This window comes from Semicossyphus pulcher, unplaced genomic scaffold, assembly GCF_022749685.1.
Source record: "Semicossyphus pulcher isolate SPU_LCO1_2020_fin unplaced genomic scaffold, fSemPul1.0.p SCAF_22, whole genome shotgun sequence".
Taxonomy (NCBI): Eukaryota; Metazoa; Chordata; class Actinopteri; order Labriformes; family Labridae; genus Semicossyphus; species Semicossyphus pulcher.
Genome location: NW_027211696.1, coordinates 19,756,243 through 19,782,310, shown reverse-complemented (window position 1 = coordinate 19,782,310; position 26,068 = coordinate 19,756,243). Strand labels below are relative to the sequence as shown.

The window sequence follows — 26,068 nt, the reverse complement described above, 5'->3', positions numbered from 1 at the left end:
TGGAGACAACATGATGAAGTGACTTTCATAGAGCACCTGATCAGGTGTGATGAAGTGCACTCTTAAATAAGAGAACAGACATCGAGCGGCTGTCTCAGAGGCATAAAAGGGCAAGAAAACATGATGAAGTGACCTCCAGGGTGCCCGTCCAGTGAGGACAGCACCCTGTAAGGTGCCCTTCTAGCAGAGTGAAGGTGACCAAGTGATCTTCAGGGGAGAAAACTAATTAAGTGCCCTCTAGTGCGACCTTTAGTCGAGACAACAGGATAACTTGCTGCCTTTAAACTGGCAAGAACAGGATGAAGGTTCGATGCACATCAACCAGCATGTAGCCTGCCAGACATGCTAAAGAAACTCTCTGGGCAGCTGCATGGTCGCTTTTTGATTTCCCTGAGACAGCTGGAGACACCTCTGTTTCAGACCGTATCGTGCTCCTGCTAATCAAGCCAAATAAGACGCCACAGAGACGAGCTTCAACAGGTCGTGGACTCACCTGCGAGTGCTTGGAAACCCAGTGTCGCAGCACATTGAGAACTCTGTTGGTCGCAGCTCTCCGGATGATGAACTCTTTGTCACAGACTTTTTCGGAGTTACTAAAACCTGAGAGAAACGAAAAGAAAAAGATTAGGGCAACAATTGTGACGTCTGGACTGTCTGCCCAACAACAGCTTCCCCTCTCAGTCGTGTGTCTTGTGACCTTCGTGGCTTGCCGTACTCACCCTGGGAGCTGCCGTGCCCGGCAGCAGCTGTGGCGATCGCAAACGCTGAAGCGGGCGACATTGTGCAGCGAGAGTTCTCCCCCGATGTGACTGCGAGGAACCAGAGACATTAAAGACAGAAACAGCAGCACATGCTCTGCGTGCACACATAGTTATTAATAACGTGTGTGTCCGTGTGTTTGAACACGCCGTACCTCCTGACGTTCTGTAGCGGAGGTGTCTTGGCGTTGAAGGGGAGCGGCAGGGAGACATGTCGCCCGGCTCGGTGCTGGCTGGAGATTCAGGGATGAATTTGTCCAGAGAAACGGACTCCAGGACGGCTGTGAGGAGAGGAGAGGTAAGTCACAGCTCAGACATCTGAAACAACATGCAGCAACATTTTTAGATTCTTATTCAAACTACTTTTTACTGAGACGTTCGCCCAGGTAAGATACGAAGTAGTAATTGTGCAGTGAAAATACAAGTAAAGGTGTTATAAAAGTAAAAGTATGCTAAAGCAAATTTTACTTCAAGTATTAAAAGAAAGTTTCACTGATTTGCATGTCTATATGGATAAAGTGGCAAAAAGGGCCTGCAGTTGTTGCAGATATTCTCAGTTTCTTTGGGGCCCGGCAGCAAAAAAGAACTACAATTCCCAGGAAAACTACACGCTACTTCAGCTTTGATTTGTAGTTCTCTCCTTTACTAAACCAAACTACAGAGTAAACAGCATCCCAAAAATCTGAGTGTACGGCTGAAGAGATGCAGCAGAGCGAGGCCGAGGCTGCGGCTGCATGGGGGCAATGCATCCTGGGACATGTAGGCATGGCAGATATGGCTCCATGAGCATGAATACTCTTCTTTCTCAGTCCGTATAGGAGGCATGAGGGAGTTTACACTATCTACATTAAATATTCCTTTCAAAATAAAAGTACTCAATGCAGAATATGTCTCTTTAATATATTTAACTGATGTAGTTGGAGCTGATTTTGTTGTTATGTTTTATGTTCTCAATAACTCGGCTGTTTGTTTTGTAGAAAGTCCTAGAATAGAAAGTAACACTGTCCTGATAAAGACCAACAGAGATCTAAAAAAACTGCGTCTGGAGCAGAAAATAAACGCTTCGAGCTGTGAATGAGACGGCGTTCTCTCGACACCATTCAATATGTCATCTTCCTCCTCACTCTAGCCGCCGTGTAAGAACTCCATTCATCTCCTCATTTCACTTCTTCTGCTCTCCAGCTTGTTGTCAGAGATTTTTCTGACCTAGTGCTCCGCTGCTGTTTTTATAGTCAAGCTGCCAGCTGGAGCCAGATGGTGATCTAAGAGCACGATGATTCCTCCGTTGGGTAACGCTGACCCATTTCTGTCTCGCGCTGCCTCGTCTGTTTGGGTTGGCAGGACAATGTCAGAGATGTGTCAGATTCTAGTATGATAAAAGTCACAAATAAACCTAATCTGAAGCTGCTTCTGCTGGCACCGACGACAGGAGGGCTACCTGAACTGTTTTGAAACGAGACTGTAGGTACGTGTGACTGTAAGCCCACTCGTGTGCTGCTGCTCGTGTGCGCGGCTGTCAGAGTGTGAATCATGTGCTTTTGTGTTCCAGCTTCATACCCCTGCGGATGCTTCGCCTCAGCTTCCCACAGAAGGCGTCGAGGCGAGGCAGCTCCCCGCTGACATCCTCCCCTGCAGCGGGGCTCAGCTCGGGGGAGCTGGGACCGCGGCTCAGGTCCAGAGGGGCCTTGGTGAGGATGGGGGGCGGCGAGGACACCCCAGAGGCCTGCGGGAGGCTGGGGGAGCGCTTGGCGGTGGGAGGAGGGGAGGAGAAGCCAGAAGGGGGCCTGGTGGAGCCGGGAGGAGGAGAGGAGATGGAGGGGCAGTGGCTGGAGGTGGGGGAGTTGGCTGCAGACGAGGACGGTGTGGTGGAGAGGTCCATGACTCCTGTTTTCCCGCCGATCGGGGAGCTGAGGGAGAGTTTGCGGCAGTGGACGGGGGAGGAGGTGCGGGGGGGGATGGAGAGGGGAGGAGGAGAGGAGAACTTGCGGCAAAGTCGAGGGGATTTGTTGTTCAGGGGGTCCGTCGCCCACGAGCCCTGGTTGGTGGCGAAGAAGAGCTCCAGAGACCTTAAAGGAGACAAGAGGAGGAGAGGAGCTGTAGATCTGAGTCTCACACATGCTGTTTAATAGTGAAGCAGCAGCCGGCTGTGTTTACTTGGACTGGTCCAGAGCCAGCTGAGTGATCTTCAGACTGTAGTCAGGACAGAGGGACATGATGGACAGACGGTCACATGAGTGCTGCTCGATCCTGGGACAGTGACAGGAGGAGGAGGAGGAGGAGGAGGAGGAGGAGGAGGAGGAGGAGGCGTGCATGGCAGGATGAGACATGATCACAGGAGGTGAATAATGAGAGGAGGATGAGAAGAACAGAAAATATGGAGATGGAGAGATGGAGTGAATGAACTGCAGGCAAACATGCAAATGAGAACAGAGGGAAGAGGATGGATGAAGATGTGCAAAACATATTAAAGGGCAATTCTGCTTTTTTTTTTTAAACCTGGACCTTATTTATTAGATACTTTTAAATGACTAAAAGTTGCAACTATTGAAGCCAAAAAAGGGGCCGCTATCTCAAGCAAACGCCCTGATGAAGGTTTATCAGCTAAAGAAAGTTTTGTGTTGTCACTGACAGGCTCAGATTGTTATTCTAAGTGTGTGACAGCATCACAGAAAGGATCCCTGCAGAGACAGACCTTTTGTTAAAGAGGAAGATGATTCTTTTGGAACCAGAAAGAGTCGTTTCCATGCTCTCTCCAAAGCCACCAGACTCCATTGATAAAAACAGTGATTCTTCACTTGCAGAACACAGGAGTTGTTTATCTGCTGCTGCATTGATTCCACTATTTCTTGTGTTTTTGTGTGTTGTATAAATATTGTCCTGGAGCTGGATGATTATTTAAAACACTAAAGTCACACAACAGCATAAAAAAATGAGCAGATCGAAGAATAGCACTCCTACAACAAGCAAGGTAAAATTACCATTTTTGTCAATGGAGTCTGGTGGCTTCTGACAAAAAGGTCTATCTCTGCAGGGATCCTTTCTGTAGCATTGCCAGACACTTAGAATAACAATCTGAGCCTGTCAGTGGAAAAACTGACTTACTTTGATCAGCGCATTAAGCCTATTTCGTGGCTTTCGGCTGAAGCAATCTAACTTTTTGGAATACAAAAATATGTAAAAAAACAAAAAACAAAAGAGGGCTCAGGTTTACATCGTGCTGAACGACACCGAGCAGTGACGTGTACCTGACAGGTATGGAGGTAAACGGCTTCTTGTAGATGTCAGCCAGCTTGTCGATGACCACGGCGGCCGTGGTGAAGATCCGGTACGTGTGGAGGAAGGTGTTCAGGAAGTCTATGGAGAGGAATCGCAGGTCCGTCAGTCGCTCCAGGAGCCGCTCCACGCTGGCGTAGCGGATCTGTGGCACCTTGCAGGAGTTGAGCGTCTTGCTGAAGCAGATGTCGACGTCGTCTTTATGCAGCCGGGCATCAGACCTGAAGGATGAATAACATGTCATATTATTATGTTCAATAAAGGACACGGCTAGAAATACTTTATAGATTTTTTACTTTTGTGTTTGTTTGTAGCAACATTTCCGTCAATATTCAGAGACGTTACACGTGTTAACTCGACTGCGTGTTACTTTAATCTGCAAAATACCAAAACATTAGTAGTACAGGTGTATAATCTCTATTTTTCTCACTTGATCATGTGCGGCACAGACACTTTAGAGTTCTCCTCAAACACGCTGGTCATCAGGCCGTTACAGCGGATGTTATCGATGCACTGAAACAGAGACAGAGACGCATGATCACATATCTATTGTCTAAAATCATCACCACTTCACGTTTATACAAACAGCTTTAAAGCAGTCAGCCTCACCTGGCTGATGTCGCTGGTCCAGGCGGCTTTCTCCTGCCGAGAAGGAGCCAGGAGGACGACGGAGAAGGACTGACCGTCAGGAGACTCCACCACGATTTTAAACTGCAGGTGGTTGAAGCCCTGACCTGCAGCGTTGTCTGCAATCACAACACACGGACATCACCTCAATTTAGAGCGGACAAAATATGTTAAAATACAGAGTCACATATGATCTGAGGGTGAGGTACTCACAGTCCTCGTCACTGATGTCCAGCTCTTCAATGAGAGTGCACTCGATCAGGGACAACGTTCCTCCCTGCTGTTGGGGGAGAAAACAAAGAGGCTTTGATTTGTGGAGTGGAGGGACTTAACTTAGCATTCTCGTGCTGCCAAACATCTAACTTTCTTGATTCTTTGCTTAAGTGTTCATGCCACAGAAACTGAAGATATGAGCTTTAAAATAATGAAACAACTTGTAAGGATGTTTTCTGGGTATGTGTAGGCAGGTGGTGCTCACCTTGAGCAGGTGAAGCTTCCCTCCAGATGTCCGTGTGCAGATGAGGAAGTGCTTGGTGAACAGGAAACACTGTCGCTCTCCCTCCTTCCTAAGAGAGAGGGAGCCCAGGCGGACCTTACTGAGCACGCCCCGCTCGCTGCTGGACGGCAGCTGGATCAGAGAGCCTGGAAGGGGGGCGGGGGTCAGGGGTCAGTCAGGAGTGAGTGAGAGGTGATGTAGCCTCAAATGTTAGCGAGAGATAGAGGAGGCTCACCTTGTCTGACGAAGGTCTGACTGGTGTCTAACAGGATGTCACAGCCCTCCACGATCATCCGCTCTATGGCCAGGTTCTTCCTGATGTTCTCCGTGTCGCTCACCTCATCGTGCATCATCCTGACGATATAAACAATCATGATTAGCATCATTATCTCCCTCTTCTACTCTACATATTCATAAAGTGTGTTTACACTCACTTCGACAGCTCCTCCAGTTTGGATTTGGCAAATTCCAGACTCTTTCGCTCCACATGCTCGTGAGGTGTGTGAGCCAGCAGCTCATGAAGGGTGATGATGTATCGGGGAATCTTAGAGAACAACAATACGTGAATATTATAATTCATAATAAATAGCCACAGCTGTTTTATCGTGCATGTGCGAGGTGTGTGTTGTACCTGGAACATGGGGTAAGTGAGGAAGGTCTCCAGCATGCGGCCCTCACACGCAGCGTTGGACTCGTACTGTTTGAGCAGCTTGTCGAAGTCTCGGTTCTGCTTGCAGTTGGCCAGAACCTGCAGGCTGTACTGGTGGTTCCGCACAAACTCCTGGTAGATGTTCAGCATCGGCAGCAGGATGTCAAACAGGTCCGCTGGGTGTGGAAGAGAAAACACGTGGACTAAGAGGCGCACGAAGGACCGGAGTGGCCACAGAGAGAAATACTGAGGCCACATGTTTCTACATCGAGTGCTCAAAATGCTGCTGCAGGCAAACAAGACAAAAATATGGTCCCACTTTTTGGTTAATTTGTGGGAACAAAATAATTATACAGACCGACAGCACAAGAGAACCTGTGCAGCGGAAGCTCAGGTTACTGTAAAGTTGAAATTAACTTGCAGGAATGAGTTGCAGCTTATAAAAATGTAAATCATCCTAGAGAGAGTTGACCAAGTATGCAGACACGTATGATGATCCACATGACGGCATCAATAGTGTGTCCAGGTGAAAGTGGGACTGTTGGTATGCCTGGATTTGCTCTGCGCTGCAAGTTCAGCACCTTGGAGAGCGCCGCACACTGCAGTCCTGACACCCGTCCCATTTACCAAGGGAGTATTCAAATACCAATACTTCTACGTTATTTAGCGTACCAGAAACAGATTGAGCGTGTGCCAATACATGTCTGTCCTGAGCTAAAAAACACATTTTCATACTAAATCCAGCAGAGTTGTGCAGTTTGGAATACAGCATGCTTATTGAGGACACGTTGACCCACAATCCTCCTCTCAGTGGAAGTTATGCCACATCAGCTGAGCTGCTAACAAAACACACAAGTGCTCCAGGTGTACTGCAAGCCCTCGTGGCCCCAAGGACCAAAGTTTACCTCCGACATGTCCTGACAGCACTAAAAGAAAACAGTGGGGTTGTGAGCAGTGACCAGAGCTCCTTCCCTCCGTTACAGAAATGTTTAACACCTTCAATTATCACAAGCTGGCAGCTCGAAGGCCCTTTGACGTAGGGAACAACAGGCGGAGGATGCAGGGACTCCACCCAGAGTGAAAATATGCATGCTATTAGGAACACGTCGTTTCTAAGTGCAGGTGCAGAAAGAATGATAAAGAAAAGAAAAAGTATGGGAATTCAAATGCAGGGCAGCTCTCCATCCTGCCCTGCAGTGACCCCTTTCTCTGCTAGTCCCCATCACCTGACCTACCTGCACACCTGTTCCCACTCTCCCTGGAAAGTCTGCAGTGAATAAAGAGGCTCATTACTCTCTGCCAGACCCTACCCCTCGCCCTGACCCCCTCTTTGGATTTAATCTGCCAGCCTGGTTTTGACTTTCACCTGTTATTAACCACATGTAAACATGACCTTTGACCTATGCTGTCTTTCTCCCAGGCGTGCACCTAGAGGTTTGGCAAATTAGTCCGACATCTTGTTTGAAATGGCTTGCAGTAATGTCATGCATGTGCAGACTGTGAAGGTACAGTTGAAATATTACAAACTACATGAAGAGATGTGACTTAAACGTCAATACTGACCTAGAACTAGTGTGGGCCAGTTGGCGATCCGAGCTTTCAGACCTTGATGGAAGATCTCATGCAGGAACATGATGGTCTCACTAGAGAGAGAGAACCCGTCTCAGATCATTTAGTTTCTTACTGAAACTTTGAACCAAAATATATTTGAAAGAAGTACAAGTACAAGTAGAAGTAGAAGTACAAGTAGAAGGAGAAGAAGTAGAAAAAGAAGTCGAAGAAGGAGAAGAAGAAGAAAAGTAGAAGTAGGAGTAGAAGTAGAAGTAGAAGTAGAAAGTAGAAGAAGAAGGAGAAGGAGAAGTAGAAGAAGTAGAAGAAGAAGAAGAAGTAGATGTAGGAGTAGGAGTAGAAGAAGTAAAAGCAGAAGATGAAGAAGCAGCAGCAGCAGAAGAAGGAGTAGAAGAAGAAGGAGGAGAAAAAGAAGTAGAAGAAGGAGAAGGAGAAGGAGGAGTAGAAGTAGAAGAAGTAAAAGCAGAAGATGAAGCAGCAGCAGCAGAAGAAGAAGGAGTAGAAGAAGAAGAAGGAGAAGATGTAGAAAAAGAAGTAGAAGAAGCAGCAGCAGCAGAAGAAGAAATAGAAGAAGAAGAACAAGTAGAAGAAGTAAAAGCAGAAGATGAAGAAGCAGCAGCAGAAGAAGAAGCAGCAGTTACCTGTTGAGGAAGATGGTGCTGACATTGTCGTGGCTGATGGGGGGTTTCTTGGAGCTGGCGGCCATGCGTAGCGGCCTGAGGAAGCAGTTGACCAGGATGGAGAGCTGGTGGACGTATTCGGTCTCTGCTTCCACCATGTTGAAGACGATCTGGTTCCTCTTCCTCATGCTCTCAGCGTGAGGGGAGCAGATGTAGTCCTGGACGATGATCTTCCACTTCCTCCTGCAGAGCCAGCCGCGCATGAAGCTCTGCACCTGCACAGCCACAACAAACCACTCGTCAGGTTCCCTTTTTGTTGCTCTGCACATTATTAGTGTGTGCAACCAATCATTTACCTTTTTGATTTTTTTAATATCGGGGTCTTCCTCCTCCTGGTTGCTCTGGTGAGGCTGCAGCCTTTCCTTGGCTTTGTTCAACACTAGAATCTTTCACAACGACAGACTCCACGTGAGCTCACCGGCACAGAGGGTTAAATATTCATGAAACCACTTCAGAGGCTCCAAACAACAAATATGTCGTTGCATGATAAGAAAGTAATGACCTCAGAATCACTGGAGCCCTGCTGTGCTTTAATTTAAGACACACATGCGCTAAACTCTGGTGTTTTCCCATCATGCCACATGCCTTTACATGCTTTGATGTGAGGGTGCATCTGCGCTTGTTGGTTTATGTATGCATGCACACGCAGACGTGGATGCACTCATGCATACCTCGGCTTTGAGCCTCTCGATCTCCGTGTCCTGGTCCTCCAGCTGAGTGCGGAGCTGATTGGCTGCGACCTTCTCCGTCTCCATGATCTGCACCAGGTGGATGTACTTCTGCATCAGGATCTCACGCTCGATGATGATGTCAGAGTAACTAAAGAGAGGCATGGGACGAGGACAGGCTCAGTGTTTGGAGAGTAACAAGATCTGACAAATGTTGCTGGTTACAACCTGCAAAAAGGGTCATCGAAGCATGATGGACATGTCCTCTTACTGCACAATGTTTATGTTGTAGCATTTCTCTTGTTTCAAGCTTCTTTGTCAGATATCAGAGATTTTATTACGGCTTCTGAGTATGTTAAAGGGGAATTCAGGTGTTTAAAAAGCCTGGGCCCTATTCGAATATATTTAAAGGATGACAAAGTACAAAAAGTTTTGCAACTGTTTTAGTTGATTGGTGCAGCTGGAAGCCAATCAACGTAACAAATGTGCCTCATCATTTCATATACTGCGCATTTTTTTTGCACTATTTTCTCTCTTGACAAATCCAGTATCACTACGCCTGCTGCAGGCCGGTTTCTCAGGTGACGTGATCCATCAGCTGTTTCTAAGAGAACACGCTGGAATTGGTAACTTTCCTGCCCTAAGAGGTCCTGTTGGATCCGTTGTTAAAGGTAAATCTTCAAAATGTCGATGTGAAACAGCTACGTCGGCTTACCTGAGAAACCGGCCTGCTGCAGGCGTTGTAGTATTGGATTGTTAAAGAGAGAAAATAATCCCCAAAAAAGGCGCAGTGTATGAAATCCTAGGATGATGATTTAGTGTTGTAATGGATCACCATCGCCTGCGTGCTGTTTTTGTAGAGTAAAACTTTTTGGTTTCATGACCCTGGCATCTCCGAACTTCTTCTACGTTCAGAACCGTCCAGAACTCCGACCACGGGACTCGGTGAGTGAGCTAATAGCTTTGCAGCCACGACACTGCTAGCGAGGATTTCATACAACTTGGTGTTGCGGAACACTTGAGACGCAGAACAACCGCTGCCTCAGTCCATTAGCTTTTTCTGTAACATAAATGTTTTGTTGGATCTAAACTTAACATTTAAACACTATTATAATAATAATTATAATTACTGTTTTTGTCTGTGGAGTTTGGTGGCTTTGAAGTGAGCGACGTAACGGCTGTTTCTGGTTCAGCACCTTCCTTCTCTCTCTGTAGGGATCCTTTCTGTGATGTTGTCAGACACTTGGTGCTAAATTTAAGCCCATTATACGACGTTCTGACATAAAGAACTCTTAAATATATTATTTATTTCCTCTTTTTAACTGCTGTGTCAATAAAGTGCAAGAAAAACAAATGTTTGTTTAACATGCATCATATTTTTAACAGAATGTTCGGAGGAGAAATGGAGAGACAGAAACAGAGAGAGACGGAGGTCGAGCGGGGAGATCAAGTCTGTGATGTAACCAGTGTAGCGGTACAGCACCAGTGTGACCTAAATGTGAACCGCTGCGAGCAGAACACGTCCACGTACGAGCGCGCGCACACACACACTCAGATGTTACACACATAGGCAGTAACACGTGGTCGTTATGTCCAGTGTGCATCAGCACAAAAAGAAGCCGAGAGAAAAGGACAGTTTGAGTCTGAAGAGTTTTTAACATCAAAGGTAAATCTGAACATTCTGAACGCTTCGTTCAAGTAAAACCACAAAGTAAGAACACTCAGTTTAAAAGAATCACTAATAAAAGAACTCATCGTGCTGTTCAATGTCTCCCTCTTTAGAGACGGTAAACCAGTTTAGTCCACTGTTTCAAACATAAAGGTCGGGTCCCTCCAAAGGGTCACCAGATCAGTCTGAGGGGTCCAGAGGTCCTTCATTGTTATTTCTGCTTCCTGTGACGTCATTTCTTGTTGTAGCTTCAAATAATTCACATCTTTAGAATCTCTACAACCTGAGCTAAAAGATATTCTTCATCAATAAACCATAATAATTGATAAATATTGAAATATATAAACTCATAAACTATAAAAATAAGAGGCGTTTTTTTAAGATGTTGTCAAATGAACACACAATTAATGTGTTATTAAAATCTGATTGCACAAACAAAAATAAATGTTTTTAACACTCCATAAGTTATTTGAAATCTGAGTATTATTTAGTTTCAGAGTGCGAACAAGTTTTGATAGAAATACAGAGGTGAAATTGGTGATGTCATTTCCTGGAGCGTCTTCAAATGCATCACATCTCTAGAATCTGTTCAACCTAAATGTCATGTGAGTCGTATAAGTTGCTCTAGTTTTTGTGTTTTTAATTAATTAATATTTTAGATGAAGTAAAACAGGACTATGCAAACGACACTCTCCCGCAGACAGATCAGGCATTACATAATAACCTCATCAACAAACATACAAAGTTCTGATAAGAAAGACTGAAGCCTCTGCTGTCTGTTGCACAAAGAATGAATAACTTTAGATCGTTTATATTTTTAATCACGTTAAAGAGGATTATGAAAACAATCTCCAGTGGGAACGTATTTACAGAGTTATGGGAGGGAGCTAATTTATTCACACTATGGGCCTCAATAATGACACAAGGCCCAAACTATATAATAAACTGATCATGGTTTCGAGGTCAACTACTTGTACTAGAGCTGCCAGATGAATACAGTGGAGTTAAAATAACAATATACACTTTGAATATCGTGGACCAGATGTTTTAAGTAGCATAAGATACTAAGAATAATACAGACAATAATAAGAACCACACTATTGTGGTGCAAGTACTTAGTAGATGTCCTCTCCTGTAAACTGGAGATTAAAAATCGGTCTTGTCTCTCACCTGGCCTGCTGGATGTACTCCACCCACTCGTTACAGTCCGACTCCTCCTCCGTCCGCAGCTCCAGAGGTTTCTGTCCATCGTGGCCGAAAATGATCAGGAAGTAGTGCTGCGTCAGAGGAAACAGACCAACAATAATCACAGGTTCATTTCATCTTATAGAAGCTAGTAATGAACCGTACAGTATTTTCCTCCATCACTAAAGATGCTCAAAAACACATCCTTCATCATTTCAAACAACAGGCGCTTCAACACCAACAACATCTCAAAGCCACAAACACTGAGCATCAGTAACATGTCAGTGCACATGATTCTAACTCCTACAGTGTATAATACAAAGTGTGGAGCCACAGCACTCTGGACAGTGCAGAGCTCAATGCAACATCTCAACGTGCCGTAGTTATGAGTGCTTTAGGATCAATGCTTCCTGCAGGCAGTTCAGCTGCTGCAACAACGTCTGCTGCATTACTGCTGCAAAATGTCACTGTAACTCGACCTTTGCAGACTCTGTACCCACATCCATCCACAGTGTTCACTGACAACAAGCAATGCAATGCATCGTTCTAATAGTAACATAATACAAGAAAAACTCATAGGATCTCTGCTAGCTCGTTCCACCACCGGGGGACGACTGAGGAGAAGAGTCTAGTTAGAGACTTAGGGCCCTGTTGTGATGGGAGTACCAGGCGCCTTTCATTGGCAGAACGTAGTGGGCGGGACGGAGTGTAGACCTTGATGAGGGCGTTCAGGTAGGCAGGAGTTTTCTGTTGCTGTTTTGTAAGCAAGCAACAGGGTTTGAATTTGATGCGAGCGGCAGCTGGGAGTCAGTGGAGGGATATGAGCAGAGCAGGGATATGAGCAGTGGAGTGACGTGCTGTTTTGTGTTGATCGAAGACCAGTCGCGCTGCTGCATTCTGGATCGTCTGCAGAGGTTTGAATGTGCATGCAGGAAGGCCTGCAAGGAGGGAGTTGCAGTATTCAATGTGTGATATCACGAGAGCCTGTACCAGCAGGTGTGTTGCATGCTCTGATAGTTAGGGTCTGATCTTCCTGATGTTGTACAGGGCAAATCGACATGACAGGCCACATGAACCTTAAAGGTTAGCTGGTCGTCATTGTGACGGCCAGGTTCTGGGCAGACTTTGAAGGTATGAGTTCAGTTGGTCCAAGCTGGATATTGATCTGTGGTTGTGTAGAGGGACAGGCTGGGATCACAAGGAGCTCAGTCTCAGATAGGTTTTAGGTTTTAGGTTTTAAACAGGAAAGATTCCTTCGAGGTGACTTCACGGTCATGTAGACCCTAAAAACCTTCTGCACATCTCAGCGTCGAGCCTTCATCAGGGAGTCAAACTAACTGTTAATTACTTTAAGTTACAGGTGAGTCATGTAGGTAAGTAAATCGACTAGTTATATACATAAAGTTAAATACATTACATATCTAGGATTTGTTTATATTTTGGCACCACTGAAAGTATCCTAAAGTAGCTAGCAGCTAGTTAGTTAGCAGCTCCTGTTGTAGCAACTTTACAGAGCTGGAGTCTCTCAGGCCAAACCCTGGAACATCCCAATTGTTCAACTCCGCCTGGTTTAATGATTTAAATTTCTGTCCCCGCCTTAATCCAGTCCGGACGGGGCTTTGGTCTAATCTCAGTCTCTTCTGTTAACCCTTTCCTCCCTGCTGACGGCTGATCGGGGGCCGCTGGCCTGCCTGCAGTTCTAGGAAACGCTTGTGTCTTTCCCGAGTGCCACGACGCCTCTGGGTTGTAACCTCGACGACCGCTCTGTCTTTATAGCGCCATGTCCTGCCGCTCTGTCGAAACACATTAACAGCCGACGAGCCGTCATGTCACAGCTTGTTAGATCCCCTCCAGCATCTCCACACCAATGTCAGTGATCTAATTATGTGACTACAAGAGCAGCGCTGACAAGTCTTTGGCCACTGACACAGATAAGAAAATAAATGTTCCTTAGAAATGGGAAGTCGTCACATTAAATGTCTGACGATCTTTGAAAGCTCGTGGCAGGAAAATGCCTGGAAACCTACAACCCAGCTGGTCCGCACGGTCAATGTGAATTTATGTACATTACATATTCATGTGCAAAGTTCTGTCATGTTCCAGTGACATTTGTTCTAATGTGGCCTGATTTAACGTGTCACATGACATGTTTTAGCAAAAATGAGCAAAAATAATCAGGACTGATCGCTAAAAGTTGAAGATTTGTATCGTCAGTGTCGAGTCGACTCAAATTTTGTCACTGCACACAGATCTAAGCAGGAGCAGCAGCATGGCAGGCTGTAAACTTTACAAATGAGTCTTAAAATGACCCTTCAGTGTTTTTATTGATGGCCGAATTATCCTTAGAGGCCTCCTCCTCCCCAAAACCAGCAGACACCGAGATTAAACCTGTTAAACACAGTGATAAAAGCTGCTCGTCTGAGGCCTCAAAACGTCAGCTGCCACCAGCTAGCTTAGCTGCCACCAGCTAGCTTCTAGGTCTTTCTTGGTTCTAGGCTTGCTTTTATGTTCGACATCCTTCAGTGTTTATTGTTCTTGAGGTTTTTATCTGTCGCCAAATTATTTGCAGAAGTCTCTTCTTCTCCAAAACAAACCGAGCCGAGACGTTAAACCTGTTAAAAACACTTAATAAAGCCGTTACACATCCGCGTTTTTTCAAGGCTCTTCTTTGGCCACAGAACGTCAGAGGGGCTGCGAGCTGAGCTACGGCCAACTAGTTTCTAGGGGTTCTTTAAGTTTTTACCGCAAGCCGAATTATCCACAGAGGCCTCCTCCTCTTTAAAACAAACAGACCCTGGAACTAAAACAAATTAACTCTGAATAATTCATTTTATGGTAAAAATCTACGTTTCTCTAATGCTCTTCTGTGGCCACCAGACGTTGCGCTGCCTCTAACTTGTTTGGAGGTTCTCTGCTTGATTATTCCTTTATTGTCATGGTTTTTGAGGTCCATACTGGGAGATGAACTATCCACAGAGGAGGTCTCCTCCTCTCCAAAACAAACAGACCGGGTGATTAAAACCAAAAGAAACCCTGAATAAAGCAGTTTTATGTTAAAGATCAGTGTTTCTCTAATGCTCTTCTGTGGTCATAAAATGTCAGGAGAATCTGTGAACTGGTGCTACTAACTAGCTTCTCTGTGCTCTGATTGATTTTAGGTTTGTGTTCATCATTCATGAGGTTTTTAACAGGAGCCAAATTATCTTTAAACGGCCTCCTCGACAAAGCACACAGACAAACTCTGAATAAAGCAGTAAATCTTTGACTCTCCGATGCTTTTCAGTGGGGCTTTGGGGGCTACGAGCTGAGCTGCAACTTTATCTTGAAAGAGCAACTGCCTGTTGTAAACACACTAAATCAACCACCAGTGTGACGTCATCACTCACTTCTTACCTGCCTTTTGTGTTTCAGGACCTCCTGGCTTTGCTGCGATGCAGACAAAAGTGTGAGCTTAGTGTAAAAAATATCTCTGACTTGTGTTTTAGTGAAACAGAAATTGAGATTCTTCTCTTTGCTGTTTTCAAAGTGAGTAGACTTTAAGTGTTTTATACTCGAGTTGCCTTTCACGGTTCCTTGTGATCAAAAGAACGCCGAGCGATATCAGAACATGACGAAGCTTTGTGGTCCCAACAGGTGGAAGATCTCTGCATCAGAGACCTCAAACACAACAGTCCAAGAAAGACTAAAGCTGCCATTAGAAAGACGACAAAATAACTCCTTCATGTTTTAATATTTGAGCAAAACATTCAGAAAAGCTGCTGTAATATGAAACCTTAACAGCTGAGTGTTCCCTCTTTTCCTGCAGGAGAACATCGTCATTATCAATAGCGTAGAAAATACATGTACGGACGTGCAAATGTTCTGAACATGCCGACCTTTGATTTGCATGTGCATTGATTTTATCTGAAATAAAAAGTAAGAATGAGCTGTAAGAATAAAAACAAAGCGTGTCAGTAACAACTGAAACATCGACCCAGCACACGCACACGTTTGATATGTGGTTGTGTGATAACTGTTAACTGTTAGCGATATGCAGGCGATGGAGCCGTGCAGCATTCTGGATATTTATTTACAGTTTGTATCACAACATCTGACAACATATGTGAGTGTGAGGCTGCAGGAGAAAGTAGGCCTGTGTAGTAATGATGTAACGATAAGCGGGTGAGAGACACTTGCTAGCGTGTGCCGGCTACGGACCAGAGAGAGGCTTAAGGGCTTGTTTGTGTGTGTGTGTGAGACAGAGCGAGAGTCTGTGTGTGTGTGTGTGTGTGTGTGTGTGTGTGTGTGTGTGTGTGTGTGTGTGTGTCGGGGGGAGGGAGGTGGGGGGTGGTTTACATAACCACCCAGGCTTGTTCAGATCGTCGTATTGCTAATGCGGCTTCCCCAGCCACAAGCCTGCATTAAGCTGGAGGATAACAATGAGAGAGACAGACAGACAGACAGTCAGACAGACAGGGAGAGAGAGAGAGAGAGAGAGACAGACAGAGGCAGGTTTAAGCCGTGCCGTGCCCCCGCACTCAGCATCACTGCGTCCGGTCACAGGAATCAGGAGTCTGGCAGCACAGACACAATCACAACACGACTTAGAGGAGCCGCGTTTCTGTGTTTGAATTATTCACGTCATCAGAAGTGAAGTCCTGGGACTCGATACGAGACAGCAAGAAGGACTCACTTTGTTTTAATGCTGTTTTAAATATTTAAAATGCTGTGATCGTCCACACAAAGGAGGTTTTTATGTCTGTTGTTTGTCAGCAGGTTTACAGAAAACACTTCTGCTGCTTCAATACAAGAGCACTACATCAGGATTCATCCGCCACTGAAAATAGTCCAGAACAAATAAACACGTTCCTCATTTTGTTCAGTTAAAACTACAATTAACCATTTTCTGTGTGTAGCTAGCTCAGACGCTCGTTTTGTTTAGAGTCAAAATTCCTGTTGACAAATGTTCAGTCCCTCCAGGAAGCTGAGCTGAAGCATTCCCACAAACTGTTTGACTTTTTATGTTCCATGTTTCCGTTCACTCGGCCGCTCCTCCGAGTCTAATGACCAATCTGTGTTCCTAACTTTCCACCAACCAGAGGCTCTTTTCATTTCATGGCTATTGACTTTAGTGTCATTTTACAAATTTTATTCGACGTCTTGTCACAGAAATCGACTTGAAGTGATGTCAGATGACAAACAGCTGGCTCAGCTGATAGACGGCTTTATTGGAGCGTTTGTCCCGGTCGCTCGGAAAACTAAAAAAAGCCTCAAAACATCACAAGTTGACCTGAAACTTTTAGGCCGAAACAAGTCCAGGAAAAGCTTCGAAATCCTGGAGAACTGACCGTTATAATAACTACAAATGCATTTCATGTATTTGTTGATTAATATCAGGTGACCTGTCGAAGCAGTTACAACACACAAGAGACAAAGGGTCTTTTCTTGTACATGCAGCAAATCTTTTCTGAGCATTTCAGTCACTAGTGAGGATCCTAAAGCGCTTCAAGGAACTATGTATGCTTTTATCCAATATCATGCAGCCCTAGTGTGTGTAATAAAACGCTGTGAGTACTCGACCAATCAGAAACGATCAGCACTGCAGGCCCCGCTCTGAAAGTTCCTGGACCTTTGGAAAGTACAACCCTCTGAGCAGGAACTTTTCAGGGGGTAAGTCAACGACCCTGGAACTAAATTTAGAGCCTGAAAAGGTTCCTAGTTCCTGGGGAAAGTTCCTGCTGTCGAAAAGCATCTCTAGTCTCCTTTCCCCTTGTTTCCCCTTTCTCTCTGTGTGTGTGTGTGTGTGCGTGTGTGCACGTGTGTGTGTGTGCACGTGTGCACGTGTGTGTGTGTGTGTGTGTGTGTGTGTTTCATTAGGAGCTGGGTCTGGATCCATACAGCTTGCTGCCAATCAAATCTGCCCACCTGCCACTCACCTGCAACCAACCCACCTCCACACTCTGCCAGATAAAAGCCCCGCTCAGAGTTTCACTCCTCGCCAGATCGTCTGTTTACTCTGCGCGTTCTACGAACATTAAACTTCAGACTTAACTCTGAGACTCGTTCTGTGTCTGTCCCGTGGGTCCCGATCTGCAGTCGTTAGAACACTCATAAAACAGTTTAGAACCACAAAAAGCTGGTTCCCGACTTGAACCAAAAAACTAGCAGGTTTTCATCGACATGACAAGTGTAAAACTGTGATGAAATCAGGACGCATGGCGTGAATATACGGTGGCTGACAAGGGCAATCATGCTGCAACGACCCAAATGGTGTCCATTAGAAGAAACTGCGAATTCAGGAACACATGTAACAACGCAACGCTGTGCAAACACAGACAGGATGCAAAGACAAACACACAAACCCAGAAAACACGCACAATGCTGCAAATCCAGTCACCACAGCTGAAGTGCTGCAGGCCTGTCGCCCTCGCTGGCCACCTACAGATCCATAAACATGGCACACAAAGTGTCCTCACTGTTCGAAGGTTATACGTCTGAAAAATAAACATTTTACCACCTTGCATGTAACATTAAAAGTTAGTCTGTGCTCGTTTTCTGGATAAAAACAAAGAACCGGAGCTGAAGTGGAAAAACTCTGACATGGAATCTGTAGTTTGACTTGAAATACCTGCGTGACTGTTCATCTGTTCACCTGACGTCCCTCCTGACACTCAGCTCACCCACCTCATGTTTTGCACTCAGACAAAGACAGACGGACCGGCTCACAGTACAGTGAAAGGTGGGCTGCAAATAGCGCAGGTACCAGCGGTGTGTAGCAGAGTGTGTGTGAGGTGCAGTTGTGTTGACTTGGTATTCAGACAGTGACTGCAGGCGAGAAGGACCAGTGAGGAGGCTATTCTTAGTCCAGGACAGCAGCAGCAGCAGCAGCAGCAGCAGCAGCTCCATGTTACACAAACAGACTGAATTACACACCAGCAGTCAGACTACAGGACACTGCAATAACATTCATGAACACTTAAAATTAAAGGACATTAAAAGACAACATTTCTGCACTCATCTTGTCTAGAACTGTTAGAGCAAGGCAGACAAACATGAGCCTGCACTCTCACACATGCTTTCCATCCACCACACCATCAATTTCCTCTTTAAAACCAGAATTTAATCGTTCATCACTGAACGCCGTTAATGTTTCATTTAACTTCATACTGACACTTTAAAAAGCAGGACTGCCCCCTGAAAGTTGACAAGTCGATTCTCTGTGTTTCGTCAGTCGACTTGAAATTCCTCTTTTGTCTCTGTGACATGCGCTGTTGGTCAGCTGAAGAGAGATCACAGATCTGTGTGTGTTTCATGCTCTGTACCTGGCTCAATAACGTCTCGATCTGTCCGTCCGTCACTATAAAGTATAAAGTACGTCTCACCGTGCTGTGAACGACACGAGCAGGAGCTGTAACCTGCCATCAGTTCATCATAGTTTATAACAACGCAGCGCGGGGAGGACACAGACGTTTAATCACGTGGATCTGTCTGTCACTGTTCACAGAGACTCCAGTCGGCTGTGGAGTTCATATCTTTCACACAGAGCTGTAGAGGAGCGTCAGGCTTCATGATCAAACTAAGTTTTATATCACGTCATCACTTCAGTCCACGATCACCCGCTCCCTCCCTCTGCTTCAGTTTAACTAAAGTCAAATAATTTAATTGTTGCCAAACAGAAATTGTTGTGTAAAAAGGGTCTGCAAAATAAGGCCTAGCTTCAGCCAACACCTTTTCAGTTGGTTTATCCCCAAACGTATTTATTTGTAATGTTTACATAACTTCTGTGGTTGTTTTAAAGGGGAGAGCTTTTGTTAATACTGACCGAAATACATAAATAAATAATACAATAAAAAATAAGTAGCATATAGTGGGGCAGCAACATTAGCATAAAGCAACGCTTGGCAGGGGAACACAAAAAAAAACCAACATGGATTCTAGCCTTCAAAATAAAACTCAGATATAAAGCTTAGTTTCAGTCTAAATCCAGCCACGACTTTATTACAGCAAAACTGTTCAAAGTAGAAATGCACCAAGAGACCTGCAGCGAGGCAAAGCAGTCTTTTATTCAAGAAAAATCTGCAACAGCAATTATTTTATATGTTAGTTTTTACTTTGGTCAATAACATTGATTCACTCCTAAATTTAATGGGACCTCTGTTGGCCCATGATCCAAACTTCCTCCAAGTTTCAGGAAAAGTAGACCCCCTTTCTTTTCTGAAAATGAACCAATTTGAGAAAACATAACCTCCCAGGTAATCAACGAAGTTTTGTTCGGATTTCATCTTTAAATTGATCATCAAATTCCAGGAAGTAAGACCTAACCTAGCTGGTTTGAAGTTTTGCACAGCAGTCTAAGTTATTGTGTCCTGACAGATCTACCGTCACCTTTACAGCCAAATCAGCAGCCAGAAGTGAAGTGGGAAAGAGCTCCTCACACGACAGTCATGAGAAGATAAACCGGTGATGTTTTTCTCCTGTAAGCTACAAATCAAAGTTGTTTCTCTCTGAGTGAACACAGAAACAATCACAGGCTGTAAAACAAAGAGCTGCAGGAGCTTTCAGGCTTATCATGTTTCCAGTTCATTAGGCAGTAAATCTATCCCACTCACTGCTCATAGTTAATAGCTTATTTAACTCATATTAGACTAATCCAATGAATGGGGACGTTACAAACAGTGTGTTCACGGGGTAAACACGAGCTGTCCAGGTGTGCTCTGCAGAAGACAGTGAAAGTGTCCAGCCTGCATGCTCCAAGGCTGGGTCCACGCTACGAGATAATCAGGTTGATTTAGAGCCCGATTCCCTCCTTCAGACTAAAGTATCAAAGTCCTGATGATTCGAGGATGATCTCTGCAGACGTTCCTGTGGTGAGAGGGACGTTAAGAGTGATTTTACTTCCCCCGATCTGTGCGGAAGAACGTCTGATTTCAGATTGTAAATATTGAACGTGTGGGGGGAGGATCCCCGAGGACAGCCGAGCACGCACTCTGTGGATCATCACGAGGAACCAAACAACAGCCAATCAGGAAGCGAGCTGACTGAAGGAGGAAGTTGGCACTGTAAAACAGTCTCTTAATAAAAGACGTTAACTGAAATTTTAATATGAAATTAATATTACATAAAATAATATAAAATATCAGCAGCATTTAAATCCAATGTAATGAGGCGTGTCTCGTTTGTCAAAGTGAGTGTTAACATCTCACATTGATTTGAGGACACTGGCTCACATGACATGGCAGCTATTGAAAAAAAAAAGTATTAAAAGTGCGTCTCAACACCGAATTTTACGGTATCTGTTTTGTGTTACTATAACTTAAAAAGTTCAATAGAAATGAGTCGACTCAGGAGAGTTTGAAGATGAGATAAACTACTTCATTTCATGTTACGCCTCGACCCCACAGGAGCCATGTCCTGCGCGTTCCGTGTGGTCCGTCCGATGGCACGCGCCCTCGCCCACAGGAAGCGTGTCTGGAAGCGCTGGCCCGAGCAGCTGGATTCGCGAGATCACAAGATCGCGGGAGAATGACGTTAACATCAAAGTTAAAACAGAGAAACACGCAAACAACGGTTCTGTTTGCACCTCCGAGGTTTGAGGTTTGATTATCTGCTTATTTTGCTTCTTCCCACCTGGGACCAAAGTTTACCTCAGTTTTCTAAAAGACGATAAAAGCACCTTTAAGAGGATGACCTTGAAGTCTAACAGAAGTAGTATATTCAGATGAAAATGCTGCTTATGATGAGCAGGATTAATAAAACAAAGACACAGGGGACTGAATATTAAACGTGGAGTGGACATCAAATGTGCAAAGAGAGCTTTGAAGCTCTCTGATGTTTTGTGTGACTTTAATGTCGCTCTGTTAAAACACTCACACGGCTGCTAAAATGACACAAGAGATCAAACAAAGACATTTGTGTCCTCAATCTTTTTACGTTCTGTCTGGACGTTTGATGTTCTTCCTCTCAGGATAACTGCATCTCCGTCAGAGACTGTATACGAAGTGGACGTAGCCCCGGGGTCTGAAACGGAAGGCACAGCAGGAGTGCCTTAAACCTGCATTCTTGGAGTGGCCAGCAGGGGGCGACTCCACTGTTTACAAACACAGCATGATGTTCGTTTAGTCACTGATGCTCCCATTTAGAGCCACAGAGACCATAAAGCAGGGGAGGGTTTAGGGCGGGGCTACCTGTGATTGACAAGTTGTACATTTCGTTTAAAGCCTTTTCTTGCATCGCAAATATAGCAATAGCAATAATGGTGCACGATGGGTCCAAAGAGGGCTGCATTCATACTCTATGGACTCTGTATGGAGCCCATCAAGCAGGCTGAGACATTTGGGCATCTGATTAGGATGCCTCATGGGCGCCTCCTTGTGGAGGTTTTCCAGGCACATCCAACTGGGAGGAGACCCAGGGGTAGACCCAGAGCCCGCTGGAGGGACTATATAACCCACCTTACTTGGGAACGCCTCGGGATCCCCCAGGAGGAGCTGGAAAACGTTGCTAGCGAGAGGGACATCTGAGCTAACGTGCTTAGCCTGCTGCCACCGCGAGCCCGGATAAACAGAGGGAGGATGGGAGGATGGATGGATGGATGGATGGGTAACCAATTTATGACAGTTAAACGTGCCGGCCGGGTTGCTAAGCTAGCTAGCATAGACTGTATCCTCTCAAGCCCCACCCACTCATCAACATATGGTCACTCCAGGCTCCAAAACACAAAGATGGAGGCCGCTGAAAGTGCTAAACATTGGTGGTGGTTCTTTTGCTATGTTACCTGACAATAGTCTTATTCACAGACTACTTTGAAGGTTCTTGAATGCATCTCTGCTGTAGTCCGGCCTGTTTCCCAGCTGACTATCACCGATGTATTCACTGCATTGAGGAGTAAACAGCAGCTATAACACAGGCAGGCAGACAGACAGCTCCCTGTGGCTCTAATGCCAAGCTGTCAGCCTGCACGGGTCGCAGCTTAGCAGCACTGTCCTCTTTCACTGTCTTTAGTTTGTGTGTGAGAGAAACAGTGAAAAGAGAGAGAGACGGTTTGTTAGAGAAGAAGGCTGGTTTCAGGTTTCTCTCTCTCTCCGTCTTTTTGTCGACAAATCATTTCATTACATAAGCAATCATTTCAAAGTATTTCTATTTATATTAACAATATAATCCTGAGACCGACTGTATCGATTAAAGTCAGTATTGTCCTGAAACAAGTCGATAAACTGATAGAACAGAAAATATCAGCAACACTTTGATCAGTTGTAACTTGGATGTTTTCATTCACAGATCGGCAAACAAAGAGCAGGCAGCCCGACCCACGGACTGTCAACTGAGCTCCAGACCACCGCCCAGTGATGGACGTCCAGAAACTTCCCAAACAGCAGCTGAAGGGCAGACCCTCTGCAGACACATCCTGCTCATGAAGCCTTTCATTATTATTAACAGTCTGCCAGATGAGCTGCTTTGTGTTTAATGACCGCACTGTGTGAAGGTGGGAAACGAAAGACAAGAAAATGACCTCATATTTGTTCCTAGGTATTCTATTTTTGTTGCCATGGTAACGAATCAGGTATCGAGCATCGTGTTTTTTTTTGCTAGTATCGTATCAGCGTTTGAAATTCGGGTATCATGACAACCATAGTTCTTAATGCTGGAGCATTTTGTTTCTAAAGCCCAGTTCAGAACGATGATTCGCAACGCAGCAAAACAGTTTTAGAACGTTGCGTGGAGTTGCAAAAGATTTGACTGGTCATGCAGTTTTAGAACTTAATGATGTCGCTATTTCACTTCGGCCAATCAGGAAACAGCATACATTGGCGTAGGCACCCTGCCTCTGGCGCTGCAGTAGCCAAAGACGGCTCCAGATCCTCTCTTTCCAAACTCTCCGTCTTTGACGTTTATTGCTCAGTGTTACAGCTAACATAGTGAGCATGTCACTGTCACTGTCATTCACTTCTTTTTATAACGACAACAGAAATCCAGCTAAAACATTCATGTAACCTGGGCCTAATTCTAACGATATATAGTATTAATGCAGAAGTAGTGGGGTATGTCAGTGCGTCGTTGCTATGGAGACGGTCAGCTGCGTCTGGGTGCGTTCCGTTGCTTTGATGTGGACGGCCCAGTTTTAGAACGTTTACAATCAGATGTCAGGGATCCTTTTGGCAGTTGCATCCAGTCTCGTTGCGAATCATTGATCTGAGCTGGCCATAAAGAGTCTGATGTTCTTATAATTTAATATATTTAAACCAGTTTTCAATGCAAACCAACCTATCGGACGTATCTACTGCAGTCGTGCTTCATTTCCTCGACTCTAGCGCTGCCTTGTTTCTTCTTGTTTCTTTCTAAATCCTTCAAACAAGTTGATTTCTGTTGGAAGCTGTTTGAAAGATTTTAAAACTGAAATATTGACTCATGACTTGGCATTTTTTCCTGTGTAAAAATAAGGAAAGTAGTTGTTCTGAGGGCACGAGCTCAGTTAAGAAGCAGGAAGGACGATCCCTTTTGTGGAACATCATCCTGGATCTCCATCATCACAACCGTCTCTGTGCATGTGTAAGTCAAAGTGTAAATAACAGAGTAAAGTCCTCCTCTGCATCCTGCTAGCAGCACATACATGTACGACAACAGGACTCACAACAAGAGCGAGGTGTTAAACAAACATCCAACACAAAACTCAGCGCTGGTTCTCTCTGCTTTGTAAGGTGGACCTAAACGATGAAGAATAACAATGACTGCAAATAGGAGAAGCTGCAAGGAGTTAACGCTGCCTTCCATCTAAATATGACTGAAATCTTTATTATCTGCAGCCTGTGAGTGTTTCTCTGCAGGACAAAAGGACCAAGGTGCTGTTTGTTAAAGCAGTGGACAAGTCCTGACTATGATGAGACGGCAATGATTGCTTTCACTGCTTGCACTGGGTGCAAAGATGAAGGAGGGGTACATGCATCCGGACTGAGTTTCTAAAAGGATGTTTAGAAGTTAAAAATAACCGGACAGAAGTCTCATTGAAAGTGGAAAGAAGAGTCTGCATGCTAGCTCCACCATGTTTAAGTCTGTTTCCAGGTGCTGGAGAGTGCTGCTGTATACACACACGTTCTATAAACCCTGCAGCGGCTCTGAAAGGAGCTGTGTAAAGTCTGATACACGTCACTTGAGTCAGCGTCTGTGGGATCTATCAGGCCTCCGTCGCCTGCAGCTTATCTCTGCACAAGACTGCAAGACACACGTCTAGAATAACACCTGAACCTATTGGTGCTCAAGTTGCATTGTGGGTAATGTAGGCCCCAGATTTTGACAAGGAGGTAGAACATGATTTCTGACCCATTTCTTTTACACTCAACGACACCTCCAATGCTCACCACGCTAAATCAGAGGCTTCTAGAAAGTTTATACAAAAGTCAAACTAAAAATCAATTAAAAAAATACTAAAGTTCTTAAAGTTCATTTCACGATTGTTTAAACTGCGTTCTTCATTTGGCATCTGGCGTCTGTCATCATCGCCCCCTGCTGGTACGCCGAGGAAAAGCAGAACTGAACACACACAGGGTCTCCTCTGTCGGATCAGCGGGTCTGTTACTGGGCTGGGGGAGAACACAAAAGCCAAACTGCGGATATTTAATCTTCTGTTTTATATAACAGACCTCACAGGGGACGGCTGAAATGAAACATAAAAATAGAGTCATATAAGATAAAAAGAACATCCCCTGTTGGAATGCCCTGTCTGTGACAGAGGCACAAATCCCTCCTCTTTGTCCTGACTGGTGCAGAGACAGAGGCCGTGTGAAACTGAGGCTTAAACAAACTTTCAATAATAAAAATAGAAACATTGAGAGATTTATTCTGTCAGTGTGATTTTCAGTATTAAGCTGCAGCAATCATCAGGTGTCCATCGAGGCGTTACGTCGATTACATTTTCACCTGATAAAATCCAGCGGGTATAAACAGTGAATTAAACACTGACGAAAAGAATTAAATCGACTTGTTTGCAGCTGCTGGTGGTTCATAAACACATCTTTAAACCCTGCAGCAGCACAAACAGGAATATGAGTTGTTTAAATTAGCGTTCAACAGAACAAATATTTTCACAAAGGATAACTCTCTTTATAATCTAATAACAAACAGCTCCAGGCTGTTCATGTGTAACTCTTTGTAGGGCCTCAACAGATGTGTTAACTTCCTCATGTTAGAGTTTAGAGCCACATTAGAGGCGGAGCAGACGGAGCAGACGGAGCGTGGAACTGTGAACGTAAGAGAAGGGGACGTTTCTGAACTAAGTAAATCTCTGAATTAACTGTGCAATACATAAAAACTGCCTTTATATTGTACTTTTAACAGTTTTTAAACTATTGTCACATATTAACACATTAGATATTTGAGGTTAATGACGTTTATGCTCACATCATAAGTTGACAAGCGTCCTGGTGGCGTCTCTTTACACGTGTGTGTCTGAATGCAGGTCGTCCTCAGAAGGGAACATTTTTCTCCTTTTATCGTTTAACTTTACTTTGACAACCACGTAAAG

The 26,068-nt window shown here is 44.8% G+C and overlaps 1 protein-coding gene across 1 annotated transcript in view; it reads right to left on the bottom strand.

Moving 5' to 3' along the window:
* rasgrf2a (Ras protein-specific guanine nucleotide-releasing factor 2a) overlaps positions 1–26,068 on the bottom strand; it is a 37,225-nt gene that overhangs the window by 8,863 nt on the left and 2,294 nt on the right. Inside the window, exons 2-19 of the mRNA XM_069673181.1 lie at positions 11,560–11,666; positions 8,724–8,871; positions 8,349–8,438; positions 8,014–8,267; positions 7,367–7,446; positions 5,786–5,979; positions 5,589–5,698; positions 5,390–5,508; positions 5,137–5,300; positions 4,872–4,938; positions 4,641–4,777; positions 4,462–4,544; positions 4,004–4,252; positions 2,618–2,824; positions 2,316–2,542; positions 914–1,039; positions 720–809; positions 494–600 (exon numbers count right to left, since the gene is read on the bottom strand). Of these exons, the coding sequence (XP_069529282.1) occupies positions 494–600; positions 720–809; positions 914–1,039; positions 2,316–2,542; positions 2,618–2,824; positions 4,004–4,252; positions 4,462–4,544; positions 4,641–4,777; positions 4,872–4,938; positions 5,137–5,300; positions 5,390–5,508; positions 5,589–5,698; positions 5,786–5,979; positions 7,367–7,446; positions 8,014–8,267; positions 8,349–8,438; positions 8,724–8,871; positions 11,560–11,666 (2,559 nt within the window). The remainder of the gene's footprint in view (positions 1–493; positions 601–719; positions 810–913; positions 1,040–2,315; positions 2,543–2,617; positions 2,825–4,003; positions 4,253–4,461; positions 4,545–4,640; positions 4,778–4,871; positions 4,939–5,136; positions 5,301–5,389; positions 5,509–5,588; positions 5,699–5,785; positions 5,980–7,366; positions 7,447–8,013; positions 8,268–8,348; positions 8,439–8,723; positions 8,872–11,559; positions 11,667–26,068) is intronic.